We start from the raw sequence: 21,525 nt of genomic DNA on the forward strand, positions 1-21,525 counted from the left end.
TGCGCGTGTGCAGCGGTTGCCGTGGAGACCAGGGAAGCGTTGGGCCGCCAACGACGCGGGCTCCGGTGGCCTGGTGGGCTAGGGTCCATAGCTATCCCGCAGAACCGGGCTCCCACTGCTACGAGGTGTTCGGTATTTCCGAAATAAACATGCACCCCGAGGCCTCAGAGCCTGTGGTGGACGGGGTAGCGGAGCAGGAGTGCGCGCAGGAGCCTGGTGTGGAGGAGTCGGCCGGTGACCACGGGAACGCAGGCGAAGGTGGCCGCAAGGAAGGTGCCGACCACCGCCCCAGGGAGGCGAGGGGGGTGACGGGCTGTGCCCAGCACCACATACCTGGTCTTCACAGCCAGCGGTAACCGTAATAATAATAACAGGGTCTTCCCTGGCGGTCCAGTGGTTAAGACTCCAAGCTTCCACTGCTGGTGGCATGGGTTTCCATCCCTGGTCGGGGAACTAAGATCCCGCATGCCACAAGACGCGGCCAAAAAATAATAACAGCAGCGGCCCACACTTACTGAAGGTTGTGTACCATGCACTCATCATATTACAACCATAGGCCAGCCCTCTGCGGTAGGCACTCCTCTTGCCAGGTCAGACAGATAATTTACCTGGAACTTAAAGAAGTTTAAGAACTTGCTCCAAACAGATTACCCTCAGCCAGTCAATGATAGAACAGACTCATGCTTGGACAGTCTGACGCCAAGAGCGCAAGCCCTCACCCAAGACACCATTCCCCTCACAGCCCAACTTTTGAATGTATCCCTTCATTGCCTTCACCATGTAAGATCAAAGGCTCTCTCTCCCTCTGGATGGCAAGCTATGTCAGAGCAGACACCCCAAATGAACTGGCAGTGTCCAGTTAAGCGCCTGATCTGTGGTGGACAGGGTGAATGACGAGCTGGTGTTTCTGGGATCACCTGGTGACTCCTCACCAAAGTTTTCCTGAATAGGCTTAGAAGATAGCCTCTCCTGTTGCTTGGCTTCAGCCATAAGGGAAACCTTTTAGGGACTGATAAAGAAACTGCTTGATTTGTTTCATTTTTTTAACCCAGCCAACAATTGTAAGCAATGACTGTCCAGGCAAGCCCTGTATGAGTTGCTATAGGGAAGCCATGTTGTGCTATGGACACACATATGTTTGGAGCAAGTTACTCTGGGTTCACACTACTCCTCTGCAACTTGCCAGTTTTATGGCGGTTTGCCCAGAGCTTAACCTCTCTAGGGCAGTCTCATCTTCCGCAAGCCGGGATAGTTATAATTAGAGTGACTTGCATACAGTGGGTCAGTAATAAATGGTAGTTTTGGTATTAATATAACCAATCCATTATTATATATATTGAGCACCTATTCTTTTGTGTGTGTGTGTGTGTGTGTGTGTATGTGTGTGTGTGTAATAAAGTTTTATTAAAGTATAAAGGAGATAGAGAAAGCTTCTGACATAGGCATCAGAAGGGGGCAAAAGAGTACCCTGTTGAGCACCTATTCTTTATTGGGCTTCCCTTGTAGCTCAACTGGTAAAGAATCCACCTGCAATGTGGGAGACCTGGGTTCGATCCCTGGGTTGGGAAGATCCCCTGGAGAAGGGAAAGGCCACCCACTCCAGTATTCTGGCCTGGATAATTCCATGGACTGTATAGTGCATGGGGTCGCAAAGAGTCAGACACGAATGAGTGACTTTCACACTCATACACTTTCTTTATTACCCCAAACTATCATCTGGTGCCTCTTGCAGCTGGGCATTGTATGCAGTGGGAAATGGGAAACTGTAAGACACAGTCCCACATACAGAATGTTTAATCTCTAGGTAGTCCACAGGGACACCCAGAGAGCAGCAGCAAACAGCCCTTAAGATTAAATGCATTGGGGGACTTCCCTGGTGGTCCACCGGCTAAGACTCCACGCTCCCAATACAGGGGACCCGGGTTCAACCCCTGGTCAGAAAACTAGATCTCATAATACCACAACTAAAGATCCCACCTGCCACAATGAAGATCCCACATGCCACAACTAAGATCCAGCGCAAATAAATATTTCTAAAGATAGAGAAAACATTTCAGATATATTTGATGTTTTTTGCCTTCAGTTCAGTTCAGTTCAGTCGCTCAGTCGTGTCCGACTCTTTGTGACCCCATGAACCGCAGCACACCAGGCCTCCCTGTCCATCACCAACTCCCAGAGTCTACCCAAACGCATGTCCATCAAGTCGGTGATGACATCCAGCCATCTCATCCTCTGTCATCCCCTTCTCCTCCTGCCCCCAGTCCTTCCCAGCATTAGGGTCTTTTCCAATGAGTCAACTCTTCACATGAGGTGGCCAAAGTATTGGAGTTTCAGCTTCAACATCAGTCCTTCCAATGAACACCCAGGACTGATCTCCTTTAGGATGGACTGGTTGGATCTTCTTGCAGTCCAAGGGACTCTCAAGAATCTTTTCCAACACCACAGTCCCATTCCATTTTCCTCTCTAGAATTTTGTGTGGATTCTTTCAGTCATGTCTGTCTCTCTCTTTCCCTGTCTGTGCATTCTATTGCAAGGCAGAATAATGACCCACTGCTTTATTTAACCTGTCCCTGTGAATGGACATTTGCGTTGTTAAGTGGTTTTGGCTATTACAAATAATGCAGAAGTGGGTATGTTTGCACACATCCGCTTGTCCGTCTGTACAAGAGGTGTTATCAAAGATCTGCCTAGAAGTGAAATTCTCATAATCCTTATCAATGCTTTAAAAATTGTGATACATTTAAACAATACTGATTCTACACTAAAAGCAGACAATTATTCATCAAGTTGAAGTAGAGGGGAATTTTTTTATACTCTTCTTGCTCTCCAGAACCAGTCTCTTATTTTACAGAAATGAATGATCCTAAGGAAACGTGTGTGGGTCCTTCGAACACTTCTTATCTCAGTGAGCAGAAGCAGGGTGGTGACAGCTGGTCAGATGGTCGCTTAGCACACCAAACAGACGACAAGGAAGATGGTGGCACCAGGTATGTGGGCGAGCTGCCACCGCTCAGAGCACACTTTTACACATTAAGGTGGGTGTTATGATCACCCCTTTGTCCAGATAAAGAAATTGGGGCTCATGAAGATTAACTAGACAGCCCCTTGTCTGAGGATTAGTAGGAGAGTCAGGATGGTTAGTTAGTTATGCCTCTGTGGCATATTAAAGTCTATTAAACTTTAATGCCAAACCTGGAGAGAGGCACACATTAGGAGTTCTTGATGACACAAAGGTATTTCTATGAGAACATACGCTGCAGTTTTTAAGCATGCTGAAAGTCACAATATTGGATGAGGCCCTGAAAGCTATTAACAAGCAAGCAGTGTCATCAGGCATACAGAAGGTTGTGGAATTTGGAGACGGAATGGATGCGAAGAATTTATGGGGTATATCTTAGAGCTGACAAACTGAAGTCAATTTCTCGTTCATGTTTTTCATTCAACAGAATGACTAAAAAGTTTCTGCAAAAGCTTTGCAAGCAGCACAAGCTTTACATTACCCCAGCACTGAATGATACGCTGTATTTACACTATAAAGGTAAGGATTGGGTGGAGGAGGTACCTCAAGTCAGATGGAAAGACCCTAGCGGTATAAAGAATTACTCACAGGGATCATCTAGAGTTCTTACATTTAAGTAGAAATTTCAAGGTTTAGTGGAGATGCATGGAAAAGCAATAACATTTCTTGGAAGAAAGAGTCTTACGTGACCAGAGTTTATATGAGTTCCAGGGAAACATACTGGCATCTTTTATTTGTACTTGCTAAAGGACTCATAGTTTCCCAGACCACTAACTACTTGTAAATATTCTGCACTTGGGAGGGACACATTGTGAAGGACTCTGGTGGTGTCCAATGGTCACATGGCAACTTAAGTTCAGGTTCATAAACAGGGCTTTCCCTCACAGTGACAAAGCAGAGCAATAACTCCCAGTTGATGCTGAATTTGGGATGGCTAACCTGCCTCATTGGGCCCTTTATTCAGTAAATGTTTACTGAGAGCGTTCTGTGGGCCGGCACTGGGCGCAGTGCTAGAGATACAAAGATGGATATGCTGAGGATGCTCTGGTGTCTTGGGGGACAGGTCGGCCACCATGAGACGATTCACACTGTGCCAGGGAGATTCATGGAGGGCTCCAGCCGCACATATCCTTTAAAGGTGGGGAAGGACCCCCAGCTGGTCTCCTCACGTCCACATTGCCCCCTCCAAAACCCTCCACTCAGCATCTAGGTGTGGCAGTGATGAGATGACATAGGAGGGCAGACCCCAGGGGCCCGTATTTAAGAGGTGGGAAGAAGAGGGCAGAGAGGTGCCTATATTATCTACTGCTGCCTAGCAAATTAACCCCATGCCTCTCAACTTAAGAAATTACTATTTGATACTATTTCTGAGGGTCAGGAACCTGGGAATGATTTAGTCGGGTGGTTCTACCTCACCGTTGCTTTCAACCTTTTTTCATCAAAACTTTTTTGGTTTGAAACTTCCCTGGTGGTCCCAGTGACTAAGATTCTGCACTCCCCTCACAGGTGCCTGGGTTCAAGCCCTGGTCAGGGAACTAGATCCCACACGCCACAACTAAGAGTTCACATGCCACAGCTGGGACCCAGCACAGCCAAATAAATTTTTTTTTTTTTTTTTTTAAAAACACAAACTTAAAAAAAAAAAAAAACACAAACTTCTGGTTAAAACTTTTCAGGCAACCAAATGACTTTAAAAACATTTGGCAACAGCAGATGAACCGTGAACAAATCTGTAATGATTTACTCAAGGAAACAAAAATGTTGGTTTTCCTCTCCTTAAACATGGCTCATAAAACTGAACCATACCAGAAAGCCAGACCCAAAGTTTGCACTGGCTTCAGGTACTCCTGGATTTTCTCACCTCATTCTTCACCACGAGGCTGCCTCTGCCCCTTCTGAAGCCCTGCGTTCCCTTGTGCTCATTCATTTCAGGCAGGGCACCTGCCTCACTCCCACCCACTCCCAGGCGAGAAGGGAAGTTAGGCTCCACCCTACCAGGCTGGCAGTTCTCACAGAGAGTTACCTCTTTCCAGTGGAGCCAGCCAGAGCTCCCCAGGGTTCCTGAATGTTGCCTCACGTGGTTCAGCATGACCAGCTCCCTGCAGAGAGCCATGGGGAAAGGATCAGGACGGGATGTTCTCAAAGAGACGGTGGTTTGCCTGAGGAGGGACGTGTGGATGCTGGGCGTGTGTGCCTGCGTGCTGAGTCACATCAGTCGTGTCTGACTCTGTGACCCCATGGACCCTAGCCCACCAGGCTCCTCTGTGCATTGGATTCTCCAGGCAAGAATACTGGAGTGGGTTGCCATTTCCTTCTCCAAGGCGGATAGGCATGAAAGATGGTGAAACCTGTGCCTCTGTGTGTGTGGAAGCCCAACCAATACTTCCTTCCTCCCCACCAGGCTTTGACCGCATCGAGAACCTGGAAGAGTACACGGGGCTGCGCTGTCTCTGGCTGGAGTGCAACGGCATCCAGAAAATCGAGAACCTCGAGGCCCAGACGGAACTGCGCTGCCTCTTCTTACAAGTGAACTTGCTCCATAAGATCGAGAACCTAGAACCTTTGCAGAAACTGGATGCTCTCAACATCAGCAACAACTACATCAAGACCATCGAAAACCTCTGTAAGAAGGACCCGCCGTGGTGGTGGTGGTGGGGTCGTTCTCCAGACCCGGGGCCACCGCCGGCCCCTGCAGGAGGGTCTTAACATTTTCTTTGCTGCACATGTCGCTCACCTCTGTCCCCTCCCCCTTCCAGCCTGCCTGCCAGTCCTGAACACACTCCAGATGGCGCACAACCACTTAGAGACCGTGGAGGACATTCAGCATCTCAGGGAGTGTGCCAGACTCTGTGTCCTTGACCTTTCCCACAACAAGCTGAGCGACCCCGGGATCCTGAGTGTTCTCGAGAGCATGCCTGACTTGGTAAACAAACAGAAAGAAAGAAACACGCACACTCGAGACTTCCCTGATGGCCCAGTGGTTATGACTCTGAGCTTCCAGGGCAGGGGGCATGGGTTCAGTCCCTGGTCAGGGAAGATCCTGCGTGCCGCGTAGTGTGGAGTGGAGGGTGGGGGCACACCCATGGACACAGCTTGTGTCACCTTGGGTTCTGTAGGCAGAAAATCTCTTTTCTTCTCCCCTCTCTCCCTCCCTCCCCCCTTCCCTTCTCCCCGCCTTCTGAACACCCATCACACTTTTCCCCTCTATTTTTAGCTGCCGTGTTTTAAATGCCCGATGTCATGTCGTTTCACCTACAATTTCAGTGTGTATTCCTGACAGATAAGGACTTTTTAAAAGCATCATTACAGTACTATTATTATACCTAAAATAGTATCGGAATGACAGTTAATACCCAGTCTATGTTCAGTTTTCCCTATTTGCCTCAAGCATGTGTTTTGACCATTGGATTCAGTTCAGTTCAGTTGAGTCGCTCAGTCGTGTCCAACTCTTTGCAACCCCACAGACCGCAGCACACCAGGCTTCCCTGTCCATCACCAACTCCTGGAGTTTACTCAAACTCATATCCATTGAGTCGATGTTGTGATCCAACCATCTCATCCTCTGTCGTCCCCTTCTCCCCCTGCCTTCAACCTTTCCCAGCATCAGGGTCTTTTCCAATGAGTCAGCTGTTCGTATCAAGTGGTCAAAGTATTGGAGTTTCAGCTTCAACATCAGTCCTTCCAGTGAACACTCAGGACTGATCTCCTTTAGGATGAACTGGTTGGATCTCCTTGCAGTCCAAGGGAATCTCAAGAGTCTTCTCCAACACCACAGTTCAAAAGCATCAATTCTTCAGTGCTCAGACTTCTTTATAGTCCAGTGCTCACATCCATACATGACTACTAGAAAAACCATAGCCTTGACTAGACGGATCTTTGTTGGCAAAGTAATGTCTCTGCTTTTTAATATGCTGTCTAGGTTGGTCATAACTTTCTTGTCAAGGAGTAAGCATCTTTTAATCTCATGGCTGCAGTCACCATCTGCAGTGATTTTTGAGCCCCAAAAATAAAGTCAGCCACTACTTCCAATGTTTCTCCATCTATTTGCCATGAAGTGATGGGACTGGATGCCATGATCTTAGTTTTCTGAATGTTGAGCTTTAAGACCATTGGATGGTGCCAATCCAAACCAGACCCACACATCGTATTTGGATTATGCAGCTCATCACAGACCTCCCCACTTGTCTCTTTCTCTCCCCTCCCCCACCCCCTGCCATGAATCATCTGAAGAAACTGGGTCCTTCTGGTTGTCAGCCACACCCTGGATTCAGTCAACTGCATTCTCGTGGTGTGGTCTAATGTGTTCTGCTGTCTCCAGTATCTCCTGTAAAATGATGATGGAGCCAGAGGCCTGGTCAGATCCAGGCTCAGAATATAACCCTGCGGTCAGCTGTGGCATCAGTCAGGGCACGTGTAACACCTGGTTGCCTCTTGTTGTGACTTTAAGCGTCACTAGTGGGTTTGGCTGCTGTCAGTCTGATCCAGCTTCAGTCTGATCCAGCACTCAGCCTCCCTTCCCCCGACTGTTCCGACAGCTCCCAGGCGCACTGCCTCCCTGTATGAGTTCATTAGCAGTCGCTCAGGGATCATATTCTAATTCCCCTACTCCTTCTGCCTTTCTTAGCGGTGATGCTTCCGCAAAGAGCACTTTTGCTCATCAACAATTTACATCCCTAATGCAGAAAACACTGGGATGAACACTTCTTTGTTCTTCTTTTTATGTTATCAGTTTTCAGAGAAATGAATCCAGACCCTAGTGACCTCTAAAGATGAAAGTGAAGGGTTTTTCTTTATCACCATGGACAGATAGATTTAAAGATACAGTATTTGGAGTGACTTAACCTGTCATTTTAATTTGGGGTGCTTGAATGTTCCCATCTTCTAGTCCGTGGCAACCCCTGCAGGCAGCTTCTGTATCCTCTGGCCTCAACTCCAGCAGCCTGGGACAACTTCCTTGCTTTTCAGTGTGTATGTGTTGTCATGCATGCTAGGAAAAAAGATTTTCCAAATAGCACATGAAAACCCTCAGTTCACTGTTTCCTGCTTAGGGCATGGGTAAGCAAGGGAAAAGTGAATCCATTTAAAAGAAAACAGTAAGGAAAGCATCAGTTCAGTTCAGTTCAGTGGCTCAGTCACATCTGACTCTTTGTGACCCCATGGAATGCAGCACGCCAGGCCTCCCTGTCCGTCACGAACTCCCGGAGCTTACTCAAACTCATGTCCATCGAGTCAGTGATGCCATCCAACCATCTCATCCTCTGTTGTCCCCTTCTTCTCCCACATTCAATCTTTCCCATTATCAGGGTCCTTTCCAATGAGTCAGTTCTTCGCATCAGGTGGCCAAAGTATTGGAGTTTCAGCTTCAGCATCAGTCCTTTCAATGAATATTCAGGCCTGATTTCCTTTAGGATGGAGTGGTTGGAACTCCTTGCAGTCCAAGGGACTCTCAAGAGGCTTCTCCAACACCACAGTTCAAAAGCATCAATTCTTCGGCGTTCAGTCTTCTTTATAGTCCAACTCCCATTTCCATACATGACTACTGGAAAAACCATAGCTTTGACTAGACAGTCCTTTGTTGACAAAGTAATGTCTCTGCTTTCTAATATGCTGTCTAGGTTGGTCATAACTTTTCTTCCAAAGAACAAGCATCTTTTAATTTCATGGCTGCAGTCACCATCTACAGTGATTTTGGAGCCCCCCAAAATAAAGTCTGTCACTGTTTCCATTATTTCCCCATCTATTTGCCGTGAAGTGATGGGACCAGATGCCAGATCTTAGTTTTCTCATTGTTGAGTCTTCAGCCAGTTTTTTCACTCTCTCACTTTTCATCAAGAGGCTCTTTAGTTCTTCTTCGCTTTCTGCAGTAAAGGTGGTGTCAGCTGCATATCTGAGGTTGTTGATGTTAGGAAGGCAGAGCTCAGGAGTATTCTGCAGAGCAGCCTGGCACCAAGAACTAGTGTAACATTCACAGTCACCAGCGTATGGCATGACAACACACAGCTGAATTGTCATACTTTTCTGGGTGGCCTGGCTGTCATAACAAAGTACCAGGCTGGGTGTTTTAAACAATAGAAATTTATTTTCTCATGATTCTGGAGGCTAGAAGTCCTAAATCAAGGTGTGGGGGGTAGGCTTGCTTTCTCCTGAGGCCTCTCTCCTTGGTGTGTAGATAATCATCTTCTCCCTGAGTCCTCATGTGGCCTTCACAGTCTGTGTCCCAATCTCCTCTTCGTTCAAGGACCTATGGGATCAGGCCTCACCCTAGTGACATCATTTAATCTTGATCACCTCTTCTAAGACCCTGTCTCCAAATGCAGTCACATTCTGAGGCTCTGGGGTTAGGATTGCAGCAGATGAGTTTGCTGCAGGCGGGGGTTGGGGGAGAAGTAATTCAACCCATAACAGTCCATCTCGTGGTTGTTTTCTGGTGGCTTCTACAGTCTCCACACACACACACACGCACACGTGCACAGCCGTTTAGTGCCTGCCCCTGGGGCGCACTGCTCCTCACACCCAGCCCTGCAGGACAGGTCACTCGAACATGTGGCAAGAACCATGATAGCCAGATGAGAACGAAGTTTGGAAAATGCTAAACTAACCAGTTCACAATATATTTATTTTGTCCAACAACAAAAAGCACTTTAGATATAAAAACCATTTCACCAGTTTAGGCAAACCCATTTTAAATGCTTCACCCACATGTCACCTTGACGGCTCCCCTTCCTGGAGAGGGGGTGACAGGATTTAAGGATGGGGGGACGGCACACTGGCACTGCTCTGTCCCTCTCCTGGTCCAGGCTTGACATCCAGGAGACCTGTAAGCCTGGCAAGGAGGGGCCTCAGGGTAGCTGAGAGGGCGCTCCGCATCCTGTGCCCTTAGTCACCATCTCTTATCTGTCCAGCCGCTGTGTGCATTTTCTTAAAACAGGCCCTGGCCGGGAAGGACAGAAAAGCGATCAATCAGAGATTAATTCCAGTAAAAGAGATTGGGCGAGCAAAATCAGCTGCCCTCGGGAAAGGCTCCAGGAGGTTTTTCCAGCACTGTTCTGGAAGGACCGTGAGAGTTTAAGTAGAAGTTCAAGTAGAAAAAGGGACACCCAATTCTCAGGACGGTTCTGATGGCATTCTGACGGCACAGGAGCAGTGACAGCCCCGGTTTCTCTGAGACTGTCCTCAGGACTTCAGGCCAACACTCCCTGTCTTTGTATTTCTTCTCAACGCGACGCGCAAGTGAAATGTTTTAATTACATCTGTTTCTCAGTGCCTAACGTGGTTCTGCCTGTGTGCTTCCAGCGCGTGCTGAATCTGATGGGGAACCCGGTGATTAAGAACATCTCCAACTACCGAAGGACACTCACCGTCCGGCTAAAACAGTTAACATACCTGGATGACAGACCAGTTTTTCCCAAGGACAGGTAAGGAAGCGAAAAGTCTTTTAATAACACTATGTAACAGTTGAGCATGCTCAACAGGTAAGTTTTAAAATTTTCTGATTTTTGAGTATTCCCACACGTCTGTTATATATTCCAGTGAGGTAAGTTTAATGGCTTACATGACTGTTTATAACAGGAAATTCCCTGTTTTGAGCACTTATTCATAGATTTTTTTTCATAATCCTTTGATAATTATCCTTCTATATAAAGTCTCTGATCCCATGGCTGGTGATTTCCTTAGTGTGGAATTCTGAGTTGTATTGCTGGATTAAAGACTGTAGTTTAAGACTTTTAAAAGGCACTTATAGTTTCTAGAATGTTTGTATCATTTATAACTTTCCCAGACACAGCCATGTTAAAAAAAAAACTTAGCCAGGTTAATTGGTGAGTGAAGATAGTACATCATTTACATTTTGGGGTAATGGATGAAGTTGATAGTTTTTACCACCTTTGTTGGACATTTAAAATTTCCTCCTCTGTGAGTATTGCATTCATGACCTCTTTCCAATTTCCTTTTGGGGAGATTTTTCCTATTGATTCATAAGTGATTATCGCTCAATCGTTTCTGACTCTTTACAACCCATGACTAGCCCGCCAGGCTCCTCTGTCCATGAGATTTCCCAGGCAAGAATACTGGAGTGGGTTGCTATTTCCTTCTCCAGGGGATCTTTCCAACCCAGGGATCAAACTGGGTTTGCATTGCAGGCAGATTCTTTACCATCTGAGCTAGCAGGGAAGCTCTGTTTCATTAAGAACTCTTTGAATATCAAGAATATTGAACCCGGGGCTGCCATGTGTGTATCATCACTGCTTTGATCTGGGTTTTTAACTTACCTTTTGATTGAGGCCGCTCCCGCTATTCATTCCAGCTTAAAATAATACGTCAGTAACTGGGATGGCCTGAAAGGAAGTGCAGTCTGAAGCTTGAATTACCCAACATTTAAAAACACACATGAACTCACAAATTTTAGTCAAACTAACACAAATTTCCAAGGGAGAGCCTCCACACGGACCAGGTGAGACAGCCAGGATCCCTGCTTGTGTGCAGTTGGTCTGAGATACTCCCAGTTCCCTGGCACCCAGCCCTGGGCGTTAAGAAAGACAGCAGGCGGGTAGGGCCTGGGGGCGGACCACAAAGCCCAGCTCTGCAGCTGCGGATCCTATGCCCTAGTCAAGCTTGCCAACCTCCCCAGCCTCAGGCTGTCTCTGGAAAGTGGAAACAAAACCGACCTCTGTTAGTATCAGGTGGGACCCAAGCAGGAGCTCTAGGCTGTCCCGGGGCGGGGCGGAAGGCGGGGCAGGGAATGTGAGCTCTCTGCTGCACCCTGCGGCAGCGCCCACCAGCAGGAACGTGTAAGAGCTGGGCCCTTTGCAGGGAGACCCCTGCCCTAGACGATGTAGCAGGACTCCTCTTCAAGAGCCGGTTTCACTTGGGTTTGAAGCCTCATTCCAGCACTCTCCAGCTGTTCCACACTGGGTCCTTGACCTTCTCTCAACCTGGGATGCTCTTCACAGGTGTTTGTTCACCTGTCACCTTCTGAAGATCTCCATGACCAGCCACCTATCTAAGCCACACCTTTGCCTCTTCCATCTAGTGTCTCTTTAGTCTGATTTCTTTTTGTAGGACACATCTGCCTCTGACATACCTGTTTACTCTTTTAGAGTCTCTTTCCCCATAAAAGGGCAGGTCTAGTAGAGAAAGCCACATCATCTCTCATGTTAACCTGCTTATCTCTGGCCCCTAGAACAGTTTACTCACTTCAAGTGTTCAATTCAATGGTTTTTCAGTATATTCAGAGTTGTCCAACCACCCCCACAATCAATTCTAGAATATTTTTATCACTCCCAAAAGTAACCCTTACTTATTAGCAGTCATTCCCCAACCCACCTCTGACAGCCCCAACAACCACAAAGCTACTTTCTATCTCTATGGATTAGACTACTCTGGACATTTCATATGCCGTGTGCCGTGTGATGAGTCATGTTCAACTCTTTGCGACCCATGGACTATAGCCCACCAGGCTTATCTGTCCATGGAATTTTTCAGGCAAGAGTATGGGAGTTGCCATTTCCTCCTCCAGGGGATCTTCCCAACTCAGGGATCAAACCCATATCTCTTGTGTCTCCTGCATTGGCAGGCTCAGATCTACCACTGAGCCAATATGGATTTGCCTACTCAGGGCATTTCATAAAGATGAAGTCATATGATACGTGGTCTTTTGTGACCGGCTTCTTTCACTGAGCATATTTTTAAGGTTCACCCACATTGCAGCCTGCGTCAGTAAATTCTCCCAAAATAACAGTGTGAAATAATTTCCTGTTTGGGAAGGCCATGTTTTATCAGTTGAGGGACATTGGGGTTGCTTCCACTTTTTGACTGTTGTGAACAGTGCTGCTATCAATATTCATGTGCAGGTGTGTGTGTGTGTGTACATTTGTTCTCAACTCATTTGAGTAAATACTTGGGAGTACGATTGCTGGATTATACAGTAAGATGATCTTTGCTTTGGAATTGGCAAACTGTCTCCCGAGGCGGCTGCGCCAGTTTGCCTTCCCACCAGCCACGAAGGGGCACTCCTGTCGCCCCACATCCTCCGGGCTTTGGTGGTGTCAGCGCTCTGGATCTTAGCCGTTCCATTGGGTGTCAAGTGGCGGCATCTCACTGGTTAGGTTTGCGCTCTCCTGACGTCACCCAATGATGAGCTCACTTGCTACCTAACTTCTTGGTGAGGGGCCCAGTTCTTTTGTCCACTTTTAAAACACTTTGTATGTTTTAGATAACAAGCCATCTAGCGGTTCACTCTCTTCCAAGTGTTGTCTCCCCATGCAGTTTCTTTTAACCTTTGCCCACCTTTAGGTTGTGCTGACTTTGTGTGAGCTGTAACAGGTCTCTATATAGTCTAGATACAACCCCCAGTCAGGTATCTGATCTGCAGACATCTTCTCACTTTCTGTGGGTTCTTTTATTTATGGGATTCTTTACATAACACCCCTTTTTAATTTTGGTGGAGTTCACTTTCTCCATTTTTTTTCTTTTGTCATGCGTGCTCTTGGCCTTATAGCCAGTCGGGCTTTGCAAACCGCTAGAACTTTTAAGATGAAACTATGCCTCTGTTAGCAAGTCTCCTTACAGTCACATGCCTTCTGTGCCTTTAGTTTGATTTGGGGGGCAAAGAGCAAGTTTGGTCAGAGAGTATATGTTTTGGATTTACTGTTAACCCGTGACAGTTCAGACCAGCCCCCCGACTTCTGGGGTCTGGGGTTTGTTTTTTTGTTTTTAATCCTCCTAAACAGAGCTTGCGCCGAGGCCTGGGCCCGGGGAGGGTACACGGCCGAGAAGGAGGAGAGACAGCAGTGGGAGATGAGAGAGCGAAAGAAGATCACGGACAGCATCGAGGCCTTGGCGGCCATCAGGCGCCAGGCGGAGGAGAGGAAGCGGCAGAAAGCGCGCCAGGAGAGAGGTGTGAGCGCGAGACATGGGAGGCCCCCAGAGCTCCGCTGAGATTCATTCTGGGACGGGGGGTGAGGGACGGAGCCCTTTGCCCACAGCCCTACAGATCCGTCTGCCCTCAACCTCACTTGAGGACAGTGCTCAAGGCACGTTAATAACTAAGAACCCCGTCCTCCTCTTACACACAGCAGGAAAGAGTCAGGGGCTCTGTGTGTACCGTTTTTTTTTTTTTTTTTTTTTTGTCTTGTGGGATCTTAGTTCCCCAACCAGGGATCGAACCCTCACCCCCTGAAGTGGAAGCAAGGCATCTTAACCACTGGACCACCAAGGAAGTCCTCCATGTGTACTTTTAAATGACACTTAGTGTTTTTCACCTAATTACAAACTGTGACTACACTACACATAGAAAACATAGACAAGCAAGGGTCATCACAGAATTGCAGCAAGAACTGCTCGGTGTTCAGTGTGAGCGTCTCCTGGCTTTTCCTCGTGAGTGTAGTGCATACTTTTTTTTTTAACAGAAGAAAGTGGCACAGCTCTATTGCTTTCTGCCCACTCACATTCCCATATAATAGACGTTCTCCTGCAGTATGCATTTTTCCCCCGTTTCCAACATTTAATTTGGACATTGTTCAAACAATGGTCAAATGAACACCTGTGTCATCTCCTCACGTCGAGTGTTGATGAACATTTTGGCGCAGGTGTGCGCACACACACCTTCCTGACCTGCTGACCTGCTTGAAAGCCAGGGCAAACATCATGGCTCTAACCCTGGCCCCTCAGCCCGCATCTCCTGAGAGCACCCTGCACCGTCGTCCAGGGGCCTGTGCGGGCAGTGCTCGTGCTGGGCATCCCCCTGGTGGGCGTGCAGCCTGTTCACCCAGCACCCCACTGACCGCCCTGCCGCAGGTCCCCACTGCCCACCCTCGGCCTTCGCTGTGGGTCCTTCCTTGTCCTCCTGGGACCGTCCCAGCTCACCTGTGGACTTGTGCTCAGGAGAGGAGCCCACTCCAGCTGGTGCTGGGGACGTGGACACCGAAGTGGAAGGAGAGGAAGAGCCTCAGGAGAAGAAAGAAACAAGGCAGAAGATAGAGCAGTTTGTCAAGGAGAGCTTCGAGGCCAAGGATGAGCTGTGCCCGGAGAAGCCAGCAGAGCCGAGCCCCCTGGAGGAGCTGCCTCTGGATGTTGGGGAGCCGCGAGGGGTGCTCCCCCCTGAGGCCCTGCCACCGAGCCCCAGAGCTGCCTGGGCAGGTAGGTGGTCGAGGACAGCACAGGTGCATTATACCTGGGGCGGCTCCCGACTGGGGGCCCCGGGCTGCCTCCCACCCTGACTGCTCAGCCTGTAAGGTGATGTCCGCACACTACCTCACAACAGGACCATGAGGGGAGCCGGGACTGCGTTTCCAGTATCAGGTCCAACGTGGCTCAAGGAAATGGGTGAAACACCAACAGGGTATTTTATCCAACTCAGAACACCTAAAATATGGCTTCCCAGGTGGCACAGTAGTAAAAAAAAAAAAAATCTGCCTGCCAAAACAGGAGACCCCGGTTTAATCCTTGGGTCAAGAAGATCTCCTGGAGGAGGAAATGGCAACCCACTCCGGTATTCTTGCCTGGAGAATCCCATGGATGGAGGAGCCTGGCAGGCTACAGTCCATGGAGTCGCAAAGAGTCAGACTCAAGTTAGCGACTGAGCATGCACACCGAGAATATAATTTAAATCAACATGAACTTATTCATGAAATAGGTTCCTCTTTTTGACACTAAGTCTTCTAAATCCACTTCCTTGTTTCATTCTAATTGGGTGCCTCAGTGTGGCTCTTGAGTCAAACCGGGCCTGGTCAGTCCCCAAGGTGGACAGTGAACTGGTGTGTCTTGAGCAGAGCAGGGTCACTCATCTCTGATGACCGAGGCTGGAGAGGAAGCAGTGGGCAGGAGCAGGAGGGGACGGGCGGAAGAGAGGAGCCCCGTCTGGGCAACCCTGCAAGGACGTCACAGGTCTCCTTGACACTCTTGAAGCAGGAGGGGCTGTGAAACTTGGCCACTGATGCCGTGGCCTTTCTTTCTTCATCTCCTAGTCAAGCGATCATGCTTTTCCCAAGGTTCCTGCATGTTCTGTATAGACTCTTGCTGGAGCTTCCATCTCCAGGTTGTAGAAAGAGGGTGCTCGCTCCCTTCCCTTCCCTTCCCTTTCACACATAGCCGTTTCCTCAGCTCTTGTCACAGGAGCTGGAGGTCTTCAGACAGGAGGGTTCTGTCCTTTCTCTTGGAATCCACACTAACCGCAGTTGCCTGTCTGACTGCCGTGTATGAAACAGACTCCGAGATTACTGTAACTCTGTTGTCCTTAGAATTGGCTCCCCAGACTGTGGCCACTGAAAATGCATCAGGCACAGAGCCCGATGGAGCTGAAAATCTGGAGGCCGCGGGACCGGAGACGAAGGAGCAGCTCTTCATCGACGTACGTATCCCGTGCATCCGCAGAGAAGCACGCACGGCATAGCCAGGGTCGGTGTCTGATCAGACACAAACCTCCTGCATCTTGAGCTCAGTGGGGCCTGTGGGCTGGCCCGCGTGGCCTCCCCTGGAGGCGCCACCCAGACCCAGTGCTCAGCATCTGCAGTCAGTAAGCTCTCCCAGGGCAGGTAGTGGGGAATCCATGCCTGTGCACTTTCAATACTGAGAGCACTGGCCAGACGAACCCCCTTGAACTATGTCTGCGAAACTCTCGATGTGTTTCCCCATGAGAAGTTACCCTCTCAGCAGCTCGGTCTGGCTGTAGATAGAACCGCTGGGAAAGCTACGCTTAATCATCAGAGCCTCGTGTGCTCTTGGGACAGTTGCGCATCTTCCTGGCCTGTCCCACATCCTGTACCTCAGGACCAATTCAGGGGGGTCGCCTGACCTTGGGCCCAATCATGGCCTTGAGAACAGCTCTTCTCCCTGCAGCGTGTCCGCTCTGACAGCCTTCCACGCCGTGCCCGCGGGAATGCGTCCCTGGGGATATGCCCTTTTGGCACGACCCCTGGGCACTGTGCTTTAGGGGGGTGAGGAGTCAGGGCTGGTCCCCCCACCTTTAGCTTTACACCCTGCTTCCCCAGAGGACAGCCACCTCTCTGCCCATGAGCGAGCTCCTTCAGTTCAGACAGTGTGTGTGGTTTTGCCTGCCCTCTGCCCGCTCCCTTTATGAAACATGAAACATGAAACATGAAACACTCGTGTTTCACTCCCAACTTCACAATTTCACGTGACTCAGTAAGGTTCAATTGAGCACATTCAGTATTCAGAGTGGCATTTCCAGTTTTCTGGGCCTAATATAGATACAACAAAAGTAGGCACTTCAGCCCTAACGTGTGAGAACCAACCATATACAGGACCCTGATGCTACGCTAACACTGACTGTTCTTTCTTTTTGTCCGGCGCTACTTTAAATACCTCTTGTATCGACTGATTTAACCCTTCCAGTAACACTAAGAGGTAGGTTTCATCCCCATTTTACAGACAGGGAAACTGAGAAACAAAGAGGCAGAGCACCCCGCCCAAGGCTACACAGCCAGACAGTGGTGGGGCAGGAACGGCAACCCAGGCATCTGACTGCCTCACATGCGGGTTGGGGTGCTACAGATGAAGACACCCCGAGACACAAAACAGAAAAGCGCCACCTCCCCACCCCAGTTTTGGGCAAGGTTCGAAAGAGACTCATTTTGTGCCAGGTGGGGTCCTAGGATCTAGGACCTAGCTGTACATAGGAGGTAGGATTCCCCCCAGATGAACTGGGTAATACCAAAGTGAAGTGGAGAACGAGGTGGAAATTTTTGAAACACATCACGCCTTACAAAGCCCTTTCACTGATCAGATCCAGGTACCTGGAGTGGTACGTGGAGTGTGTGTGCTGCCTGTACACGCGGCTCGAGTGTCCACGTGTGTGCTGCCTGTACACGCGGCCCAAGTGGCCACGTGTGTGCTGCCTGTACACGCGGCTCGAGTGTCCACGTGTGTGCTGGGTGTACACGCGGCTCGAGTGTCCACGTGTGTGCTGGGTGTACACGCGGCCCGAGTGGCCACCTGTGTGCTGGGTGTACACGCGGCCCGAGTGGCCACCTGTGTGCTGGGTGTACACGCGGCCCGAGTGTCCACGTGTGTGCTGGGTGTACACGCGGCCCGAGTGTCCACGTGTGTGCTGCCTGTACACGCGGCCCGAGTGTCCACGTGTGTGCTGGGTGTACACGCGGCCCGAGTGGCCACGTGTGTGCTGCCTGTACACGCGGCCCGAGTGGCCACCTGTGTGCTGGGTGTACACGCGGCCCGAGTGTCCACGTGTGTGCTGGGTGTACACGCGGCCCGAGTGGCCACGTGTGTGCTGCCTGTACACGCGGCCCGAGTGTCCACGTGTGTGCTGCCTGTACACGCGGCCCGAGTGTCCACGTGTGTGCTGCCTGTACACGCGGCCCGAGTGTCCACGTGTGTGCTGGGTGTACACGTGGCTCGAGTGTCCACGTGTGTGCTGGGTGTACACGTGGCTCGAGTGTCCACCTGTGTGCTGCCTGTACACGTGGCTCGAGTGTCCACCTGTGTGCTGCCTGTACACGTGGCTCGAGTGTCCACGTGTGTGCTGGGTGTACACGCGGCTTGAGTGTCCACCTGTGTGCTGCCTGTACACGCGGCCCGAGTGTCCACGTGTGTGCTGCCTGTACACGCGGCCCGAGTGTCCACGTGTGTGCTGGGTGTACACGCGGCCCGAGTGTCCACGTGTGTGCTGGGTGTACACGTGGCTCGAGTGTCCACGTGTGTGCTGGGTGTACACGCGGCTCGAGTGTCCACGTGTGTGCTGCCTGTACACGCGGCTTGAGTGTCCACCTGTGTGCTGCCTGTACACGCGGCTCGAATGTCCACGTGTGCTGCCTGTACACGCAGCTCGAGTGTCCATGTAAGAGTGTGCTACATGTACACACGGCTCGAGTGTCTAGGTTGCTCCGTGGGCCCCTCCACACACTGTGGTTGGTTGCTGCGGTGGCCACGTCTCTTCCGAGGATTGGATGCTGAGCGCACGCCCTCCTGCTGACCAGGGTCATTTCCTCTTCCAGGACCTGCCCGACTTGGAAGATGTGAATGCCGGCGAACCTCTGGGCGACTGGGATAGGGTGAGCTCCCCTGCATCCCCGCAGTTCCACTTCCCTTCTCCTCTCCCAGCCCCGACGATGACCAAGTATGTCGGGGAGTCGCAGGCCCTGCCTGATGCCTCACACACCCAGGACTCTCACCTCAACCTCAGGAAAGGCTTACTGCTGCTCCTTTCTCTGAGGTTTTACAACCAGCCACTTGGGGATTTTTTGGGGAACAGACCTTTTATCACTGAGCTTTAATAACCATGTACTGCACATCATTACCTGGACTCTTTTCCATCCTTGACGTTTCCGTATGTTTATCTGATGAATGCCGGTAGGACAGTCACACACAGGCAGGGAAAGGAGAGCGGGGAGGAGAGGGCAGGGGCCCGATGCGGACGTCTCCTGAGCTGACCTGACCCTCCCCCCAACATTACCAGAGCCCCGCGGGGCCTGAAAGAGAGAGAGGCGCCTCGGACATAATCTCAGGGTGGGAGCTCGTGATCACAGGAAGGACACAGACAGAACCCAGTTCTGTGGGGGCCTGACCACCAACGCAGGGCTAGGTGGCTGGTGCAGACGCAGCCCGCCAGGAGCCCGGGCTCACAGATGACTGGTTCAGGACCCAGGCAGGGGTTGGTGCAGCAGGAGCAGAGAGGGTGGGCCCGTGCCCCACAGAGACCCAAGGTGGGGGGCGCCAAGGGAGACCCAGCCACAGGGCTTATGACCGCCTCGGGGTCAGCGCTGTGCTCCCAGGGGCCGTCCCTGATGTGGCGCCAGAGTGTGACAGACAGAAACGCAGAATTAGCAGTGTGCACTTTAGGGACGCTAGTGTGAAAACAGCACGGCTCAACACACCTTCTCCTTTTAACAGGAGCAGTGCTTTCCAAAGATTACAGCTGTCTTGAGCCCAAGCGACAACAGTGAGCCTGACATGGACATCTCACTCCTAGCGCTGGAAAACGCATCCTCAGACACGCTTTCCAGTATATTTGCAGTCCCCAAGGACATCTCCTGGAGGGTGGAGACCGAGATGCCCTTCACAGACATACTTAAAGTGGCACCCGAGACGGACCCAGAAACCCAAAGGAGAGCGAGCGAGGTCCCTCGCCCGCTGATTGAGGAGCTGGGCAATGACAAGGAGCCTTTGGGGTCACCAGCCCTGCCCCCCGTCTGCGAGGGGGAAGCCATGCCTGCCCCACGCACTGAGGATGGCAATGGGGACCTGCTTCCGGCCCCTCCTCCAGGTAATGTCCACTGACCTTCAAGGTCACAGGGGCCAAAAGCTTCTCGGTGGGGAAACGGACGGTGGACCACCTAAGCCCAGAGCAGTGGCCACCTGGGCCTTTGTCGTCAGGATCCCATGTTCTCGGTGGTGGTGGGGGGTCACTCACAACCTCTCTAGAATCGGCAGAGGCCACAAGAGCGTGTTCCCACGTGGGCGACTTGCAGCGTTCTTGGCCAGAGAGCTGAGGAGCTACCAGGATGCCCCCCTCCCCACCATCCCCATGCTTGGCCCTTCCCGACCAAGGAAGGGGACCAGTGACACCACAGCTAGGGATATGGGATGAGACCAGGGCTGCAGCTGGCCCGAGGGTGGGGCTGCACACGTGGGTGCCCGGAACGGCACAAGTGATAGATGTGCCGACCGGGAAGGGAGCTGCGGCAGGTGCGGGCGGCACCCACAGTGCCGGTGGGCGGGGCAGGAGAAGCCACTCTCCACACACCGCCCGGCCCGCCAGCCTGGGGGCCTGTGCCCGTGACCAGGGAGAGGCACCGTCGGGGCTCACTGCTCACAAGCACACCGGGGTAGCTCCATGTTCCGAGACTATGCTCCCCGACTGCGAACCCAATGCGGGGAGCCCGTGGTGCAGACGATCCCCTCTCTGACCCACGGCACGCAGCCGCCTCGAAGCCGACACACAGGAAGGGGTGAGGGCTGACCACGCTTCCCCAGAACACTGAGCCACCCCTTGCCTAACTCTGCAGGAGACAGCCCTGAGAAGGATGAAGTCCAGTCTGAGGTGGAGCCCAAGGAGCGCCCGGGGTCCGAGGCAGAAGACCGGGAGGACATTGAATTTGGCCTGGACTGAGCCCCGGGCAGCCCCTCCACTCTTGTACCAGCGGGCACGGGCCCAGGCCTGACCCCCCAGCGGGGGCGGGCTCCCCTTCCCTCCCGAGAGCTGCGGTTACCGAGGGCACGGGCCCTGGCTCCCTTCTCCCGTGGGCACAGCCCCTGTTGCGTAGATGGCCCCCTGCACCCCGCGCTCTAAGCCTCACACAAGCCCAGTCATTTGCAGTGTAAACCATGTCACGGTATAAACATTTCAACATCCACGTGGGCCCTTGTGTTACTGGATTATCTAACATCTGGGTGAGTCACAGTACTCCATCAGGTACCGAAATTAGAGCCTTTCCATTCTTCTGAGGAGAAACCCAGGTCCCGCTCCGGGGCCTGTGCCATTCCCAGGGGTGTGGTGGTGTGATTTCCCCGCAGCAGAAGCAGGCTCTTCACT

General features: G+C 51.1%; 1 protein-coding gene across 2 annotated transcripts; it reads left to right on the top strand.

Moving 5' to 3' along the window:
• The first annotated feature begins 33 nt into the window (after nucleotides 1–33).
• Nucleotides 34–21,346, top strand: DNAAF1 (dynein axonemal assembly factor 1). Of its 2 annotated transcripts, none has more exons than XM_043898177.1 (12): nucleotides 34–273; nucleotides 2,853–2,988; nucleotides 3,448–3,539; nucleotides 5,422–5,643; nucleotides 5,777–5,943; nucleotides 10,314–10,435; nucleotides 13,748–13,914; nucleotides 14,901–15,155; nucleotides 16,256–16,365; nucleotides 18,989–19,045; nucleotides 19,884–20,256; nucleotides 20,999–21,346. In XM_043898177.1, exons 1-12 carry the CDS (start codon nucleotides 150–152, stop codon nucleotides 21,100–21,102), a joined length of 1,929 nt encoding a protein of 642 aa, XP_043754112.1. In that variant the 5' UTR covers nucleotides 34–149; the 3' UTR covers nucleotides 21,103–21,346. The 2 variants fall into 2 exon arrangements, with proteins under 2 accessions (XP_043754112.1, XP_043754111.1); XM_043898176.1 differs by having other exon boundaries at nucleotides 14,814–15,155; nucleotides 20,999–21,130.
• Nucleotides 21,347–21,525: the final 179 nt, after the last annotated feature.

Source organism: Cervus elaphus, chromosome 4 (assembly GCF_910594005.1).
Source record: "Cervus elaphus chromosome 4, mCerEla1.1, whole genome shotgun sequence".
NCBI lineage: Eukaryota > Metazoa > Chordata > Mammalia > Artiodactyla > Cervidae > Cervus > Cervus elaphus.